Source organism: Caretta caretta, chromosome 1 (assembly GCF_965140235.1).
Source record: "Caretta caretta isolate rCarCar2 chromosome 1, rCarCar1.hap1, whole genome shotgun sequence".
NCBI lineage: Eukaryota > Metazoa > Chordata > Testudines > Cheloniidae > Caretta > Caretta caretta.
The window spans coordinates 64,304,054-64,323,214 of record NC_134206.1 but is presented as its reverse complement, the minus strand read 5'-3'; the positions used below and the strand labels follow the sequence as shown (position 1 = coordinate 64,323,214).

General features: G+C 40.7%; 1 protein-coding gene across 1 annotated transcript in view; it reads right to left on the bottom strand.

Annotated features, from left to right (window-relative positions):
• Nucleotides 1-14,328: 14,328 nt before the first annotated feature.
• Nucleotides 14,329-19,161, bottom strand: part of SUGT1 (SGT1 assembly cochaperone of MIS12 kinetochore complex) — a 49,780-nt gene continuing 44,947 nt past the window's right edge. Inside the window, exons 11-13 of the mRNA XM_048851520.2 lie at nt 17,756-17,846; nt 15,793-15,974; nt 14,329-14,900 (exon numbers count right to left, since the gene is read on the bottom strand). Coding sequence (XP_048707477.1) covers nt 14,799-14,900; nt 15,793-15,974; nt 17,756-17,846 — 375 coding nt within the window. The 3' untranslated portion in view covers nt 14,329-14,798. The remainder of the gene's footprint in view (nt 14,901-15,792; nt 15,975-17,755; nt 17,847-19,161) is intronic.

The following is a 19,161-nucleotide window of genomic DNA, read 5'->3' as shown; positions in this document are numbered from 1 at the left end:
CCCATCACAGATACCCCCTCAAGATACAGCTGTTCCAAGGCAATGGAGAGATGTACAGGAAACAACTGTGGATGAGAACTTGGCCCAGCGTGTGTGGGAAAACTTGATTTTCTTAAAGAGTTCTCCAGCCATCCAAGGAAGACAGATGATCCTCGTTGGGGATTCAATAATCAGAAGCATCAAAAGAACATTCTGCAAGGGACAGGCAGACAACACGATAGTATGCTGCCTTCCTGGATCCAAGACGTCATGCTAAGTTTAGATAGGCTTTTGGAGACAATGAGAAAGGATTCTTTGGTGATGGTTCATATCAACACCAATGACACTGCGTTGCGGGATATCTTACAGATAGTAGATGGCTTCAGGGGACTCAGAAGGGTGCTGAAGAACAATCGTCTCTGAAATCCTTCCCCAGTCCCACGAGCAGGACAGAAGATTTTGAAAGTGAAAAACCTACCACTGGGTAGGTAAGTGGTATAATGTCAGTGGTTTTGTGGGACACTGATCCACTTTCTATGAGGAGAGCAAGCTATATAGTTTGGATGGCCTCCACCTCAGTAGAAGGGGGCCAGTCTTCTCAGGAACAGACTGGTTAGAGTAGTCAGGAGGGTGTTAAGCTAATAACAAAAGGGAAGGGTAAAAAGAAGGAAGATATGAATACTCAGCACAACAGCGAGCAGTTGAGAACAAAATTAATCAAGGAACCAAAGGACATGACGAGACCAATGCTAGGAGCTTGGTTAGGGAATATGAATGGGGATTGCTCATTTATGAGAATAAATTTGATTTAGTTGGTATTACTGCAACCTGGTGGGATGATTCCCATGACTGGAATGTTAAAATTGATGGTAAAAATCTATTTATGAAGGACTGAGAGGGCAAAAGGGGAGGGAGAGCAGCACTCTGTCAAAAATGGAATTACCTGTTTCTGAGGCACTGATAACTAGGAAGAAAATGATTTTGAATGCTCACAGTCCAATCTCCTAACAGATAAAGCAAAAGATGGGCTATTAGTTGGTGTCTGCTACACACCACCAAATCACACTAGGGACAGGATGACTTGCTCCTTACACACCGAAGTGTAAGAATAAAACCTGAGTGCTCATGGGGGACTTCAATTTGAGTGACATATGTTGGAGGTCTTGCTGCCAGTACAAAAACATCCTTAGAATTTCTAAATATTATAGATGACAATTTCCTAATTCAAAAATTGTTGTATCCAACACAGGGGAATTCTATATTAGACCTTGTCTTGATAAAGAGGAACTGACCATAGAACTAAAAATTAACGGTAACTTAGAGACAAATGATCATGCCTTGATCACATTTATAATGTGAAAAGAAAAAACAAAAGGAGTACTTGTGGCTAGTCTCTAAGGTGCCACAAGTACTCCTTTTCTTTTTTCTTTTTGCGAATACAGACTAACACGGCTGTTAAATGACAAGTTTCAGAGTATCATGTGAAAACAGAATAAAGTCCTGTAGCCTGATTTATAGCTTATGTATTCATTATATTTATTACTTTGAGGGTTGACAGGTTCTTGTCGCAAGATCAGAATTACTTAAAAATTAATTAAAAATTACTATATAGTTGGGAACCCTGATATGCCTAGCTGCAACACACACACTATAGAACCTCTTCTATATTTACAAATAGTTTATTAATACATTTAGCAAAGTCACAAACACTCTAACTCAGTGAGGTAAACAGAGAACTACAGAATGTCTATCTGAACATCCATTTACTCACACCATCCTGTAGAACAACCTGAAATGTTAGCCATCGTCTTCCTCAGCACCACCAGTGGCCACCATTTTGGCACCTCCCAAGGGCTACATCTCTCTCTCATACTGTTCACAGGCTGGGATACAACTTTTACAATATGTCTAATGTATATTCAGTAGGAGTATTTCCCCTCTTCCTTATTTGTATTTCCTCAATCTACTATGTTGAGGTGTCCTTCTATAGTTTAGTATACTGGTACATGTAACTATCATTTCAGCTCACGATCATACCTGTCACCTCTTGCTTCAATGGATTTTCATGTTCCTTGCAGTAGCACTTAATGGAATATTCTACCTCCTACCATTGAGCAAGTTCTCCTTAGTTCCCAAAATCTAAAGGTAACCGTTAATTTATGCCAAGGTTATGCCCTACTTAACCATACTTATGATAATTTATGCTTCAACTAATATCTTACAGAATACAGGCCTGTAGGTTTCTCACGTTATGGCTGAATATAATGAAAGCAGCTAAATATAATGAAGGCAGGGCAGTGAATACAGTAAAGGCAAGCTAGCCCTATGGGCTACAGTCCAGACCAGTGATGTATATACTTGGTGCTTTAAAAGGACAGTTTCACAAAGATGAAAATGATTATGAGCCAGTTCAGCAGGGAGGAAGAATTTAATCAGAGAAATGTGAATAATTGGGAATTCTTTAAGAAAACTTTGTTTAGGGGGCAAGTGAAGATAGCTCTAAAAATAATATATAAGAAATGGAAGAAAGGGGAAGTTGACAGTAATGAATATAAACAAGAAGCTAGAAAATTGTAGAAAACTGATAAGAAAAGCAAAGGGGCAAAAGGAGAAATCTGTGGCCAGCAGAGTTAAAGACAATAAGGAGTTTTTAATGTCTATTAGGAACAAAAGGAATCCTAGCAATGGCACAGGCCTATTATGAGATGCAAATGGTAGAATTATCAATCATAATGCAGAAAAGGACAAGTGTTCAATACATATTTCTGTTCTATATTTTGGGAATAAACACACATGATGTAGTCATTTTATAGGACAGCACTCTCCACTCTACTTGAATCTCTGGGGGATGTTAAACAGAAGCTACCGAAGTTAGACATTTTCTAAATCAGCAGGTCCACATAACTTCCATCCAAGAGTTTTAAAACAGCTGGCTGAGGAGCTCACTGGACTAATTAGTGTTCATTTTTAATAAGTCTTAGGACATTGGGGAAGTTCTAAAAGACTGGAAGAAAGCTAACATTGTGCCAATATTTTAAAAGGGTAAACAGGATGACCCAGGTAGCTACAGCCTTGTCTGACATCAATCCCAGGCAAGATAATGGAGTGGCTGATGCAGGACTTGACTAATAAAGAATTAAAGGAAGGCAATAAAATCAATGCCAATCAACATGGGTTTATGGAAAATAGATCCTGTCAAAAGAACTTGATTATCTTTTTTTTTAAATGAGATATCTAGTTTGGTTGATAAAGGTAATAGTGTTGATATAATATATTTAGACTTCTGTATGGCATTTGACTTGGTACCGCACAACATTTTGATTAACAAACTAGAATATACAATTAACATGTCACACATTAAATAGGTTAAAAGCTGGCTAACTGATGGTCTCAAAATGTAATTGTAAACAGAGAATCAGGGGTGTGTTTCTAGTGGGGTCCTGGTTCTTAGCCCTATGATATTTAACATTTTTATTAATGACTTGGAAGAAAACCTAAATTCATCACTGAAAACATTTGCAGATGACACCAACTGGGAGAGAGAGTGGTAAATATTGAAGAGGACAGGTCACGGATACATAGTGATCTGGATCATATGGTACGCTGGGCTTCAGAGCCCAAGCTCCAGCCTGATTTGCAACATCTACACAACTATGTATAGTGTGCTAACTCTGCTACCATGAGTTTGCGGACCTGGGCTAGGAGGCTCACTCCCAGATTCAGAGCAGACATACCCTTATACACTCCTGCAAAGCTCCTCCCACTGGTGCTACCATACATATAAGATGTGCAGCAGGGGTGTCTGTCATTCAGCTGGTGTTGCAACAAAAAAGAGAAACCCATACAAATTAGAAGACTGAGCCTGTTTGTGGTACCTGATCTGATCAGTGGACTTTCTACTAGGGAGGAATGCAATTGTCAATTCCTTATGCACAAATAAAGGCAGATTCTGGAGAGCTGCTGTCTGGATTGGATACCCTCCTATTGTCTTGCCAATCAAGTAAACTGGGAAAAATCTATAATCCATTTTCTCACTTTAGAAAGATACAAATGGTATTTGGGCGCTTTTTTTTTTTTTTTTTTAAAAGACCAGGTGTCATATAGGGCAAAAGTAGCAATCTGCTAGCCTGATGCAATGGGGGTTGCCGGTGTTGCTATATTCTTATGGAACAAAACGACCGAAGACACTTACAGAGGGTTCATTTGTCTGTACTCCGAGCCACACGCATGTAGTATCTTTAGCTCTACAATCCTAGCTCACAGAATTGAGCTGGATGGGAGCGTTATACCTTGATCAGTTACAAGTTTTACCCTGAGGCTAAACCATTATACTTGCATGAGTCAAGGGTGTATAAGCACCAATGCATATTTCTTTTTTTGCCCTAAGCTAAGAAAGTGAATTAAATCCTAAAGTGGTGAAATCGTACTTGGCTAATGCAGAGAACATCTTAGAGGCTCCTGTCGCTACTTTCATTTAATGAAAGCCTACAGGAAGGTTTTTATCAGACAAAACCAGAAATGTCTTGAAACTAAGTACTGGAAAAGGACAACTTGACTTGTAGGAAAAATCCCTAAATTAACTTTTTTGCCTCAATTTTTAAGAGCGGATATAATTTATTTAGCTTTTTTCTTAACAGCACCTACCAGATTCTCTAAATGCATTTACAAGGGTTATAAACAGCCCATATGTAATACACATTAAGAAGACATTCAAATATAATAAACCTCCTACAAGACCTTCCTCCATTGTCCTGCCTAACCAATCTCCCATCACCAGACAGACTAGGAGAACAGGTGACCGTTACGGTGGGCCCTGAAGGTCACCACATCCAGGATCTGGGAGATTTAAGTGGAAGAGTGAATTCCAAAGCCAAGGACCGCTCTGAGATCACCCTGCTGTCAAATCTATTGTTATAAGATGGTACATCAAGACCACCTCACTTACATCTGTGGTAAGACATGTAAGCCAACTTCAGTTCATTCCCACACAATATTTGCCATATTCCAAATAAAGTTCTCCGCATAACTTTAAGAAACGTTACCGCCTCTGTGCACTGTCACTAAGGCCAGATCGATAGTAGGAAAAAACATGTTTTTACAACATATTAGCAAACACTAACACCATCGTAAATTGCAGAAACCCCCCAAACAAACAAAAACCACCCACACCTTATTTCCTCATGTACACATGGCTGAGAGTTACGGGTTCCATGATCTATGTCATTAGAGTCAATTGCTATGTCAGTATTGGACTCCTGAACATTTTTTTCTGTTAAGATGCCTATTACACTGCTTCTCTTCAATGTGTATCATTGCTTCCAATCCTGCTTGTGCAATGGGACAGTTTACCCAGTATGAGAATGGGTTATGGATTAAGGTAGGGCGTGCACAGGCATTTAAATATGACCGCTCTTGGAGGGGTACATTAGAGCAGTGGCTGGGGACTGGGTCAGTGGCCATGGCTGGGTCTGGGGTCAGCACAGCAGCTGGGGCAGCGAACAGCGGTCAGCTGCCGGGGGTGGAGCAGCGGCTGGGGCTGAGTTAAGGGCTGGAACAGAAATACATTTTTTAGATATTTGGGAGAGGCCGTGCCCACACTCCCCATGCATGCCCCTGAAGGAAGGGCAAATTGGTTGAGACTCAACCTAGATAAGGCTGTGATAAAGCTTATAAAACTCAGGGAAGCAAGCAAAATAAAATAGCAACATTTTATCAGCACCCCATGCTTAAAGGGGTTGGGGGTGCTTTGAGTTGGTTGCCAAGGATTGCAACACAAGGTCTTTTTGGCTCCCTGGATGCTTCTGAACAACCAGGAAATAGCTGTTGCCCGACTTGGCAAGAAGATTGTATCAGCTCCTTTCAGAGGCAAGACTTCTCTTCTGCATATGGCTAAAATGTCGACCCTGAAAATGTACAAAAGGCAAAGGTTTCAGAGTAGCAGCCGTGTTCGTCTGTATTCGCAAAAAGAAAAGGAGGACTTGTGGCACCTTAGAGATGAACCGATTTATTTGACCATAAGCTTTCGTGAGCTACAGCCCACTTCATCAGATGCATGCAGTGGGGAAAAAAACAAAAAACAAACCAGAAACAAAGCTGATCTTGATTTTTTTCCCCCACTGTGGAAATTTTTGATAAAAGCAAAACCTTTTAATTTTTGTCTACATTTTCCATTCAAAAAAGTTTGATTTTTTAGACAAAAACAATAATATTTTGGCCAAAATATTTCAACACAAAAAGTTGTCCACAGAAAACACGACTTTTGCAAAAAAAATTTTGTTTAACCAGAAACCTAATTTCCCATCCAGCACAAAGTTTTGATGGAAAATTTTTGACCAGCCCTTGGTAGCTGCACCACATACACTTCCGTACGTGTGATTTTATAGAGCAGTCACGGGAGAGCACCCTACTTACTAACAACAAGTTTTCATGGCACGGTGGTAGAAATATTTGAGCCTTTTCTCCAAATAATGGCTTGGCCCTGGTACAGCAGCTGTATTAGTGGTACTAGTTCTGACATACATGTGGGTCAACAGACACTACCATGAACAGTTCTGGCTCATGGCGCACATGCGCTCCCACAACTGGAATTCACAGAGGGACTGTCGTTCAAAGAAGTTGTTCCCATTGCAGCAGCAATAATGGGTACGCCTGTGGGGTGCAGCAGCTGCTTGAATTCACAAACTGATGGCTCAGCCCATTAGGGCTGAAAACTCTGAAAAAGCAGAGCCTGCCACAGCATTCTAGGGAAGGCTTTCAAAAGCCTGGAATCCCCAAACAGAACCGTTTCCTACTCACTATCCTCACACCACAATGCACCCGGCTTGCCTGAGGATTCTGAAGAGGGTTGGACGGGTTACGAAATGTCCCATACATAATGGTAGACTCATTTTCTACAAGGCAGGGGAATTTTTAAATCTGCTTCTGCTGTGGATGAAAAGCCCAGGTGTTTGTTCCTTTAAATTCCGGCAATCTTTTCCCTCACCCGATTCCTTAGAAAGAAGTTGTAAATGATAGCTGAGACTTCCCTTCATTGGATACAATGGGGCAGCTCAATTAACAAGGCACTCTTAAGAGCTGCCCTTCACCTCTGTGCAATGTAAGTATTTACATATTCAGCGTGCCGGGCACTAAATGGGTGAACCCTGCTGATGTGCACTAAAAGTTCCCTAGTGCGCACTGATGTGCCACTGATTCAAACAAAAATCCTCATATGCCTTGGATTATAGAGTGTTGTCAAGCACTGATAAAGACAGCAGCTGTGTCCGACTGAAGCAGCTGCGTCCGACTGAAGCAGCTGCGGCATTGCCGTGATGGGTGAAGTCTCTCCCATATGTATAAGCCAGTTCTGCCCTTAATTACATCTTCAGTTGAAGCAATGGGTGCTGCACTTGTGAAAAATGAGGAATACAGTCCTACAGCTTAGAACGAAAATTGGCATACCACACCCATCACCGTCCGCCAAATGCCTCTAGCAGCATGGAACAAACATTTGTCCATTCATCTGTAACAGACCCACCAGTTAAACCAGTACAGGCTCCGTACCATAGCCAGCCCTCTAACTGGACTGACCAGGGTCAAGAAAATCAGACACATAGGTTTTGAGTGGGGATTTTTTTTTAAAAAAAAAAATCACCTTCTTTAGACCTTTCCCCACAAGAGGAAGATTAGAGACTGGGCAATAATTGCAGAGAATATCAATGTTAAGAGTTTGCTTCTTGAGCAAGTTCCTAAGAATTTCTTCTTTAAGAAGCATGTTTATTCTGAAGTTCCAACAATCTAGATCTTATAAAAGTTGCAATATTGAAACTTCACAGATGTAGCAAAAAGAAACTAGACTGCGTTTTGGCATTATTAGCTGGATATGAGAAAATCGGTCTCCCTCACCCCAAAACTGTAGCGGCCTGGGTACATAAATTCAGCAGTGATGGGTTCTTCAGTCCCCACACTGTAGCGGGCAGCGTCATATGTTTTTGATTGGCTGGGCTGACTCTCCAGGTAACTCCTCCCACTGGAGAACCCCTCCAGAGAGTCACTTCTAAAGATAATAATTGTCGTAGCTGAATAAAACATTCTTTCAAAATGCACTAACAGATAAAACTGCCCATCATTAAGTAGTAATAACTGTCCAACCTGAGGGGAAAAAACAACATATACAATGGGATGATCCCAAGGGGCACTGATTAAATATAAGATGGAAAAACTATCAGCTCTCCCTAAAAAGAAGGAAAAATACACAACACTTTTGAAAATTAACCCCCCTAAGAAGGAAATGAAAAATATGGGAAGAATTTATGGACCCAACCCCCTGCTAGAACTAAACAATGTCAGCTGATGCACATTTCCTCATTTTCATGGGTCCATACGTTCAGCAGTGATGGGACTTTTGGAGCAGTACTCCTCCCTTCCCCTGTTACTATCAATTATTGGGTGGGCTAAGAGAGAACTGCCAAAGGCTGCCTCGCCTGACTGAAGTCTTATCAATCTGAGAGACTTTTGTGAATGAATGCAGGGACCTCTCGCCAAGTTGCTGCCCTGCACATTTGTTCATCTGGTGTAGTGGACCTGCCACCCCCTGAATTTGCCGTTACCCTTGCGGAAGAGGTTTTTATCGTGAACTGAGTTTTCCCCTTGGCTTTATATGCCTCTAAAATTCCCCACCTAATGTATCTCGATATGAAGGCCCTGAAGGCTCTCTGTCCCTTCCCTCTGTGGTGTATTAGAACAAATCAAGCGGATGTTTTTCTGTAGGTCTTTGTTCTACTATAGATATAAATTTGCCCTCCTGACATCTAAGGTGTGCCATACCCTTTCTTTCAGGTGGGCTAGATTTGGGCAAAAGAAGGGGAGCAAAATCTCCTGGGACCAGGGAAAAAAAAGAATTTATCTTTGGGGTGAATGATGGGTCTGTCATTATGGAAAATATGATTCTGAGGGACAACAGAGAGGGCTCCCAACTCTGAGAACCTTCATGGGGATATTCTGACCACTAACAAAGTAACTTTAATTGTCACAAAATACACACAAACTTTGGACAGGGGTTCGAAAAGTGAACTTGAGAACTTATTCAATACTAGGAAAAGAGCCCATGGGGCTACCCTAAGAATAGGAGATGGTCTGATTAGTTCTGAGGAATTTTTTGATGTGAGGGTGATGGGATAAGGGAGATCAACCCTCAGCTGCCAGAACTGAATATAAAGAACCACCGCTTGCGTTCTAAGTGTGTTGTACTGCAGCCCCAGAGACAGACCTACTTGTAAGAATTCTAGGACCAATTTGATTGAAGTTGATCCTGCCATATATCCTCTTAATGTGCACGAAGAATCATATCTTCTCCATAATACTGTATAATGAGAATAGTTAGAAAAATTTCTGGACATCAGTAGGGTTGAGATCACAGCCTTCGAGTATCCTAGGTTATATCTCAAAATCAAGGCAGTCAAGTTCAGGGATGCCAGGTTGTGATGAAACAGACAGCCCTGAGATAAAGTAGATCATAGTGGTAGTGGGGGCGCTGTGGACAACTCCACGAAGTCTGAAAATCGGGGATGTCTGGGCCAGTGTGGTGCAATCAGAATCACGGTAGCCAGTTGTCTCAGTACAGGTTGGATGGTGTTATCAGGGCTTTGGAGATGTGCTCCGGCTCCACTCCAGGCAAAAACCTGTAGCTCCACTGCTCCGGAGCTGCTCCACGCTCCAGCTCTGGGCTCCGCTCCAAAGCCCTAGGTGTTATCATAGGAAAAGGAAGAAATGCATATAGCAAAGCCTTGGGCCATACCTGTGAGAAGGCATTGATTCCCCTGACCCCATGGTTTCTCCTTTTGGCATAAAAGTTTTTTGTTTTGGCATTGGAGCTGGATGCAAAGAGATTGCATGCTGATTTCCCAAAACACTAGACTATGCAATTGAACTCCCTCTGATGGAGACACTGTTCCCCGGGTCTGTGATTTTGCAGCTGAGCCAGTCTACCATAGCATTGTTCTTTGACATGCATGGCTCAGACTGGCAGGACATCTCTCTCAACCCACCTGAAGGCAGCTGTGGCTTCTGCTTGTAACAAGCTTGACCTGGTGCCCCTTTGTTTGTCTACGTATGCCACGACAGTAGTGTTCTCTGTGAATCCAAGTATCCATCTGGAGTTTAAAGGTAGGGAGGAGTGCCTGAAGGGCTAGGCTAGGCATATCACCCACAGTTCCTAACAGTTTATACAGCAGTGAGATTCCATCTGCAACCACAGAAATTGTACTACGTGCCAAGTTGCGTGAGCTTCCCAGCCCTCTAAGCTAGCATCTGCCTTCATGGTATGTCTCTGTGATATCAAATGAATACTGCTCATGAATCTTGTCAGAGGTCATCGCCATCCAAAGAAGGGAAGTCTTACAGCGAGAGACTGAATTGTGATTGCAAGCAGGGAAGCTCAGCAGGTAGTACTGCAGACACCTGAGATGAAACTTCACCCATGCGAGTAGGTATATGCATGAAACTAACATGTCTAAGTACACAGTCAGTCCTTCACATGGGAACGTGGACTGTGAAGCATATGGATGCAGAATTCATGCCAGTCATGTCTGTCTCTGGAAAGGAAAGCCCCGTGGAGTGTGGTTTCAAGCCAAATCCCCAGGTGTCCTATTGTCTGTGTAGAGCTGAGCTATCTTTTCTCCTGATTGAGTATAAACTTAGGTTGTGGCTTGGGGGAGGGGACCGTCCATTGCCTGTTCCTGACTGACTTCCATAGGGAGGGGACTTATTAGGATGTTGTTGAGAAAAGGGTACAGCTGTACCCCTTTCTAACACTGGAATGTCACTATTGCTGCCAAGATCTTTGTGAATAGCCGTGGGGTAGTGGCACCGCCAAAAGGGCTTCATACTGCATGTGCCAAGTACAAACCTCCGGTATAGTCGGTGGACTGGAATGGTGGGAATGTGGAGATGTTCCTCCTTCAGGTCCACTGGGATTAGGAAATCCCCCTGGGTGATAGCCACCATGGTGGTCTGAGCAGTCTCCATTTTTAACTTGTGGGAGTGGATTGATTTATTGAGAGTCTTGAAATCCAGCAACACCCTGTCCTCCCAATTTCTTGTGAATCAGAAAAACCAGGGAGCATAAGCTCTGACATCATTCCTGGTTTGGGATAGGTTACACGGCCCTGACTTGATGATTGATTTGCCTGAACATGGTCTTCCTCTTGGAGGGGCTGAGGGAGAAAGGGAAAATTTGAAGTATGGATCCTTTTGAATGCTATGGTGGACCTTTGGAAATGTCTCTTACCCATTTGTCTGTGGTAGTCATGATTTAACATCTGTCATTTTAGATTGGTAAAGCAGACACCATTTCAATTTATGTCCCTCTTACTGTATAAAAGTGGAATTTAATTTAATTTTAGACTATAGCCAGAACACTAAAATAGTTATTCTGTTTTCAAACTTTTGTAGACAATACCCAAGACAATTTGTAATTGCCCAGTAAGCAATCCTGGAGTTGAGTTAAATGCAGTAATTTATGTACAATGGGAGATTTAATACTCCAACACTGACATGGAGGGATTTTTTGGAACATGGTGATATTCTGTTTTCTTCACTCATTCAACGGTCCACCATCAAAGCCTATCCACCTTCAGAGCTTGTCAATAGCGCTTCATGCAAGAGCTAAAGAGCAGTAGGACATGTTTCTTCCTTATTTTGTAAGTGGCATCATTATTGTCTGGTCAAATAATAAAGGATCAAATTGACATCTTCTGCGTGGTAGCATAAAACACTCCCTGGAGCAAGCTGTTGACCAAGCCCCAATAATGGAAATTCAATGTACGTGTATCGTATATGGGTTTTGTAAGTTTCCCTCCAGATGCTTAGTTTCATTTGGAACTAAATTTTACATGGAGGAAAGTACTGATGAAACATGCCTCCATAAGACAAAAGTAGAAGAAAATTCATGTGCAATTTTACTGCTTTGGCTTTTTTTTTTATTGTATGCCCATCTCCTTTCACGCAGGTGTCTTGAAGATATCTTGCTAATTTAGAATGGCAGGTGAGCAGCAGTTCTGTTCTCCATAACCTTCAGAGAAAGCATGCATTTACATAGTGTATCATAGTTTAATTTTTGGCATATTTGCTGGCTCAGTGGATGGGAGGGAAGCAGTAGATGTGATATATGGTAGGTAAGGCTTTTGACAGTCCCGCATTACATTAATAAGCAAATTAGCGTGGTGTAGGTGGATGCACAACTGTTTGAATGACTGTACTCAAAGAGTAGTTATCAATGGGTTGCTGTCAAACTGGGAGAACATATCTAGAGGCATCCCACAAGGGCCAATACTATTCAATATTTTCATTAATGACTGGATTATGAGTGCTTACAAAATTTGCACGTGACACCAAGCTGGAAGGAGTCTGCAAGCCCCTTGAAGGTCAGAATTAGAAATCAAAATGACCGTGACAAATTGGAGTTTTAGTCTGAAATCCACAAGATGCAATTCAATAAGGAGTGCAATTACTACCGTAGGAAGGGAAAAAAATCAAAAGCACAACTATAAAATGCAGAATAACTGGCTAAGTGGTAGTAATGATGAAAAGGATTGGGGGTTATAGTGATTCATATTCAGTTTGTAATTCAACAATGTTATGCAGTTACTAAAAAGGCTATCATCATTCTGGGGTGTATTTACTGGAGTGTCATATGTAACACATGGGAGGTAACTGTCCTGCTCTACTCAGCGCTGGTAAGGCCTCAGCTGGAGTACTGTGTCTAATTCTGTTGAGTAAAGGGTCTAAACACTTTAGGAAAGATGGACAAATTGGAGAGTCCAGAGAAGAGTAACAAAAATGACAAAAGATTTAGAAAAACCTCACCTAGGAAGAAACGAACTGGGCATGTTTAGTCTTGAGAAAAGACGACTGGAGGGGAGACCTGATAACAAGGGTTAAGACAGGAGTAAGTCAATAGGTGGACCATGGGCCAAATCCAGACTACCAGACATTTTTGAATGGACAGTGAAATCTTTTTACTTACCTATTATCACTCTTGTTATTGTGGTATGAAAAATGTTTCTCTGGAGTCTATACCTTGACTATATCTTGACCAAGAAATTTGGACCTTCACAAATAATAATTGACCACCCCTGTGTTAAGGGCTGTTTACGAATACAAGGATGGTCAACTGTAGAACATGTAGTAATGGTCTTACTCTGCAGCAAGGGAGATTTATGTTAGGTATTATAGAACACTTTCTAACTATAAGGGTACTTAAACTTTGGAATAGGCTTCCAAGGGACAGTGTGGAATCCCCATCACTGGAGGTTTTTGAGAACAGGTTGGACAAATATGTTAGGGATGATCTAGGTTTACCTGGTTATGCCTCAGCCCAGGGGGCTACACTAGATGACCTCTTGAAGTCCCTTCCAGCCCTACACGTCTATGATTCTATTACACTCATTATAAAAGCTTTATTTTACGGATATGTTTCATTAGGAAAATTCGTTTTTCCCCACCACCATTCTGATCAGTTTCCCCTTCCCACCCAGACTACATGAAACTTCTACTATTTTGGTGAACTGTGCTTGCAACAAATAGTTAACAGATCAAAAGAAGGACACCTCACCAATTTTGGCAGCTGCTGGCACAGGTCTCAATGTTGCAGTGATGGAATAAGGCATGAAAAGAGGGATAAGAGAACACATTTATATCCCTTTGAAGGCGCACAGCCAGCCAACCAAAGTGTGCATGCAGAGATAGGATGGGGGCTCATCCCAGAGGATTCTGACCCCCATTTCTATAAATATCGCCTTTTAAAACTTTATCAGGATGGAAGACCTGTATTGGTATAGACCAAAAGTGAAGGATGCTGGGGCTCGTCTCTAAAAATACTGAAACACAATGCAATGTCCTGCATTTTAGAAGATCAATACAATCAGAAAGAGATGGTAAGCAAATCTGTGCATTATTGTTTTTCTACTCCCTTTCCTCATGAGTAGAAACAGAGGACTGGCAAAGGACACATCTGCCTATAGAAGAGGCAGATAGAGCTTTTCCAGATCTAGGAATCCTCTTCCCACCCCACCCTCCCACCCATCCGGTGCTGCAGATCCACCCACAGGTAGGAAGGATGGGAGCCCTAGCAATTCCTCAATCCTGCTGCTTCTACTTCAGATTTCCTTCTCTGGTGATTCCTCTCCCTCCAAGAAAAGAACAGGGAGCTCATTCTTCTTTTAGCAGAGCAGGAGTCTTGCTCCTATGTACTTGCAAGTTTGATTCCCAATATCTGTACTACTTAGCTATGACTTCTCCAAATGTAAATTTTGACTATGTTTTTTCTTCCATAGCTGAGTTTTCAGACTTAAAAAATAAAATGAACCAAACTTCTTTATGGAAAAATGTATATTTTACAGTTTTATTCTTAAGCAGAGTTAGAGAGCAAACAATTAACACTGTAGTTGAAAAGTGTGTTTACCCAAAGTTGCCAGAGCTAATAAATTATTCAACAGCAATACTGTGAATTAAAAATAAGGCAATAATCCTAAACAGCCCATTAAAGGTCTCCTCATCCCCCAAAGTACAGAACTGATAAAGCTAGTAGAAAATGTGTATTTATGACTTAGTTCAATCTGTTTCTGAAAACTCCTCATGGACAGGAGGGATGAAAAATAGGCTTCCATTCCTGATTAAACCTTAATACCTGCAGTCAAAGGAATTACTAAAGCACGCAAGATGTAAAGACGATAATTCCGATCTTCAAGGGAACATTCAGTGTCTTAAATCCAAGAATGCTATGTCCATACACAATGGTCAGTATGTGAATATGGGCAACACAAAGATGCCAAATCAACAGATTAGAATTTTTTCCATTCCATGTCATCAGGAGGATTTACGTCTACCTTTCTTTTCCCCACATCAGACCAGTTGGTGCTCAGAACAGTCCCTCCAGACTCCATCTGCAATATGGAAAAACATCTGTTTAGTCTGCCAAAGTTAGTTATAGCCAGTCATTTAAAATAATCCACAGTTTTTATAGCAGATTAAGTTCTGCAAGACTAGTGCACTGTTTCCTACAGACTCTAACTCTGAAATTCTCCAGACCTTCTCAAACCCTTCCCTATATACTATGTGCAATTATGATTATATTAAACGAAGATGACTTGATCTAGACATAGGATGTGCACATGATCTTTGTATCAATCTTCGCATATTTTGCACATAAGACTTCTGACATTAAAATTTAATAAAGCAATAATTTCTGTTGTCATATGTCCACTTTTGACATGATTAAGGCAAATAAGTAGTGACACTGCTTCAATATACAGTAGCCTCTAATGGTCCAATCACGCATTCTTGTGCACTCAAACTCCTATTTGAAAATTAGCAATTGACAGAAAAATGAGGAGGAGTTAGGTTCTCTCCTCTTATGACCAACCAGGAAGTGGCAAGTTGCTCCCACTGACATTAGTATAGACTCAAACAAAAAATGAGCAAGGATGGAGTGCAATCTTTGTGCTCCAAGTCTAAGCTCACCACTCAGAATTAACAATACGGAGAAATGCAACTCTTCCGATTGCCAGTACATAAAAATGCTATCATAGCAACATCACTGGATCATTTGTTTTCATACTCAGTAGGGGCTGAGTTTCCAAATGCTAGAGACTCTCATATATAAGTTCTTGTGCATTTATGCATTTTACCACAATTGCAGGTGCAAACAGAGAAATGTCTTAATATTTATTTGCCTTCGATTACCGCATTTGTATATGCAAATGACTTGGCCCACAAGATCTGGCCTCAAGGTATTTATAGCATTCACAAAAATGTAAGGATAGACTGAAGTCTTACGAAGGACTTGTTCATGGCACGTTTCACTTCATCTGTGCCATCTGAATAGATTTGCTGAAAGAGTTTATTTAAAGCAGCGTCCCCCTCTAATTTTTCATTCTTTTCTTCTTCTTTGATCTCAACCACCAACTTATCCCAGTTCCTTGTATAATGAGAGGATGACGGATATAGGTGTTTGGAGTCTGGAAAGAACAGCTGCAGTAAGTTAAATCGGCATTTTTGGCAACATTTAGAGCATGAAATAAATAACCCCACCCAGAATTGAACAAAAAGTACCATGGATCTGTAAGTACAGATCTTGCCAGACAAGCCTGATTGCTTTTTTGGACAGAATTTTAAAGCTAACAAATGAAGGGAATTGTAGGAGGTGGATTTTCTGGTGGATCATCTGATACAGCACAATATCCTATCTTGTAAAATTCAGTCTGATTGGGTTGAATAGGAGCCAAGTTTAAGGATTAAAATGGGCTGAACATCATGAAAAATCATGAACTGGCAATGTATCCATATGTCACAAGGTAATTGTCAGAGCTGGTGTTATTCAAGATCTTAGGACCTGATCCAATGACCAGTGAAGTCATTGGGAGTTCTTCCATTCAATGGGTGTTGGATCCAGGGCTTTCGAGCTGTGCTCTGGCTCCGCTCCAGCTCCAGGCAAAAACCTGCTGCTCTGCAGGCTCTACCCCAAAGCCCTGGTTGGATCACAGTCTTAATGATCTCTGGAAGGCTAAGTAATGGTCACATTAAAATATCTTGCAGTTCATACTAAAAATCAGGAGGCATTGCAAACATCAGGGAGGGCAGGCAAAAAAGGAACCTAAGCAAGGCTGAAAACAAGGGGAGAAATGAGGATCATCTTGAAAAGTTATCTGAAGCAAAATACAGTGGGAGGCAGAAACCAGGAACGCAGTAATGCTGAAAAGCCCTATATGATATAAACAGAGAAGCTGAGCTTGCACTGAGTGTGGCAGCAAAAAAAGCTAATGCAATTTTGGGCTACATATGCAGAACCATCACAGGGAAGTGACATCCAATACTCTACAAATCTGAGACTGCAAACAGAATAATTCTTTCAGGTTTGGATGCCTCAACAAAAATATGGAGGTAAATCAGAAGGAAGAAGATGAACATGACACCAGGGATTAGGCAGCTATAGAGACTTATTTATAAGGAAATATTAATGAGCGCAATATGTAGCTTGGCTAAGCAATGATGGGAGTGGAGGAGCGCAGAGCATACCAGACATGTAGAAATGACAAATGTGAAAATGAAAGGGGAGAGTCATTTTAGATGGTACAAGGGGTATAAGTAATGAGCTGAAATTAAAGGAAAATTAAGCCAAGTATCACGAAAATCTTTTGATGTATGTGAGCGCTATTAAACTAAAATTTTCTCCAAAAGATGCAAGCTCCTCTCAATGCAACAAAGGAGAATACAGTTTAACTAGGCAGCCCAGTAAAACGATAAGCTCCCAGAGAAACCCAGATGACAAGCACGCATCCTGAATAATCCCCTCAGGTGGATGAAAGCCACGAGCAGAGTGAACAGCTGAATTCTTAGGGCTTTACTACCAATCAGAATCCATTCCCACTACCCATGAAGTTCATGAAATTAGAGTATCAGAATTACATGTTTACATTTACTATAGGTAAACCTATTACTACAAAAAGAAAAGGAGTACTAGTGGCACCTTAGAGACTAACAAATTTATTTGAGCATAAGCTTTCGTGAGCCACAGTTCACTATATCGGACGCATTATGCTCAAATAAATTTGTTAGTCTCTAAGGTGCCACTAGTACTCCTTTTCTTTTTGCGAATACAGACTAACACGGCTGCTACACTGAAACCTATTACTACAATATATCATATGTATAAGATGTTCTATGTAATTGGAAAGAATGTTAATAGGATAATATGTATATTTACATTAAATGCTAAATGAGGTCAAAAAAACAAACCTACCTGATGTGTATTGTTTTAGCTTAGGAGAATCTCCTTGCCCCTCCAGCTTCTCCCATCTTATAGCCTCTGGCTTCTTCATTTTTATCTCAATCTATAGAACATACAAGATGTATAAAGACCAAAACCTATAATTCCAGATCACAATAAATAGTTTTGCAGATTAAAGTAGGCTAGGTTGCAGAACAGTCAGAGGTCGCAGATACTAATTTATGAGTAAAAAATCTCAAATCTATGTCATTCAGTTACACAAAAGTTAACCTCTGCATAATTTTATTACACTGATTCTCCTCCCTTTTTACTCCCTATTGTTTATTATTCACTTGAGTCTTGTTTCAAATTAAGATTGTGAACTCTTGGGCAAGGACTGTGTCTTTCTGCATGTCAGTACAGTATCTAGCAAAATGAATCCCCATTCTTAGAGCCTTTGAGCACTATAGCAATACAAGTTATTCAGAAGAACGAAATGCAACTTTTACATCGATCAGAATTCAGTAGCTTACCTCAAACTTCTCTTATATCTAAAGGTTTAGTATTTGAAGCACAATACATAATTACAGACCTCGCAATAGCCTGAAGCTATTAACAGTTTCCAGAAGACATTAAAAACTCTATGGTGTTAGCTGGTTTCGTGGATAAATAAAAACCAAGTCTTTAAGACTGCTGGGGGAGAAAATGTCTGGTATTCATTGCATTTATCGTGTCCACTCTCACTGCCAAATTTGGCATCTAAAACAGCTCTCTAAACAGCCATATTCAGATGCCTTCTCACAGTTGTTAAACTTATATTTTTGCTTTGCAACTTTGTAACTCAATAGCCAATGGGAAAATCCAAAACAGATACAATTTTCCTAAATGCTACAGAAGTCAGTATTTACATTTAAGACAAACTTCACCTCAAAACAGAATTATACTGTTCACTTACAAGAATGCAGTTAGTACAATGCTACAGTACCTTAAATTGTGTCTTAATTATTAAAAATTCCCTATTTTGTCTGATCAGAATACATAGTTTTACCTAAAGCCACTATAACCTGGGGATCCCTGCAGACCTAAGAACAAAGAGACCTTTATAAAATGCTAGCCCCAAAGCTCCTAGCAACAAGCTGCTTAAACACCATCATGCTGATCAGAAATTTGAACTTCTACCTCATCCATTCATCAAATCATCTGCAGGTAAGCAATAATTTAAGATGGTTTTTAAAACAGGAAGTAAACTCACAGTCATTTGTTCAATCCCTAGGTTTCTGCTTTGAAGTCCAGCATATTCAAAGCTGTATGTTGGGTTTTAAAATGCATGAAACATTCAATTATCCCTGCATTTTCTTTGGGTGGGCTGCACACCATCATTTCCCTTTCCTACATAAGTTTACATAGAGATTTACTTTGTTTACCAACAACCTGGAAAA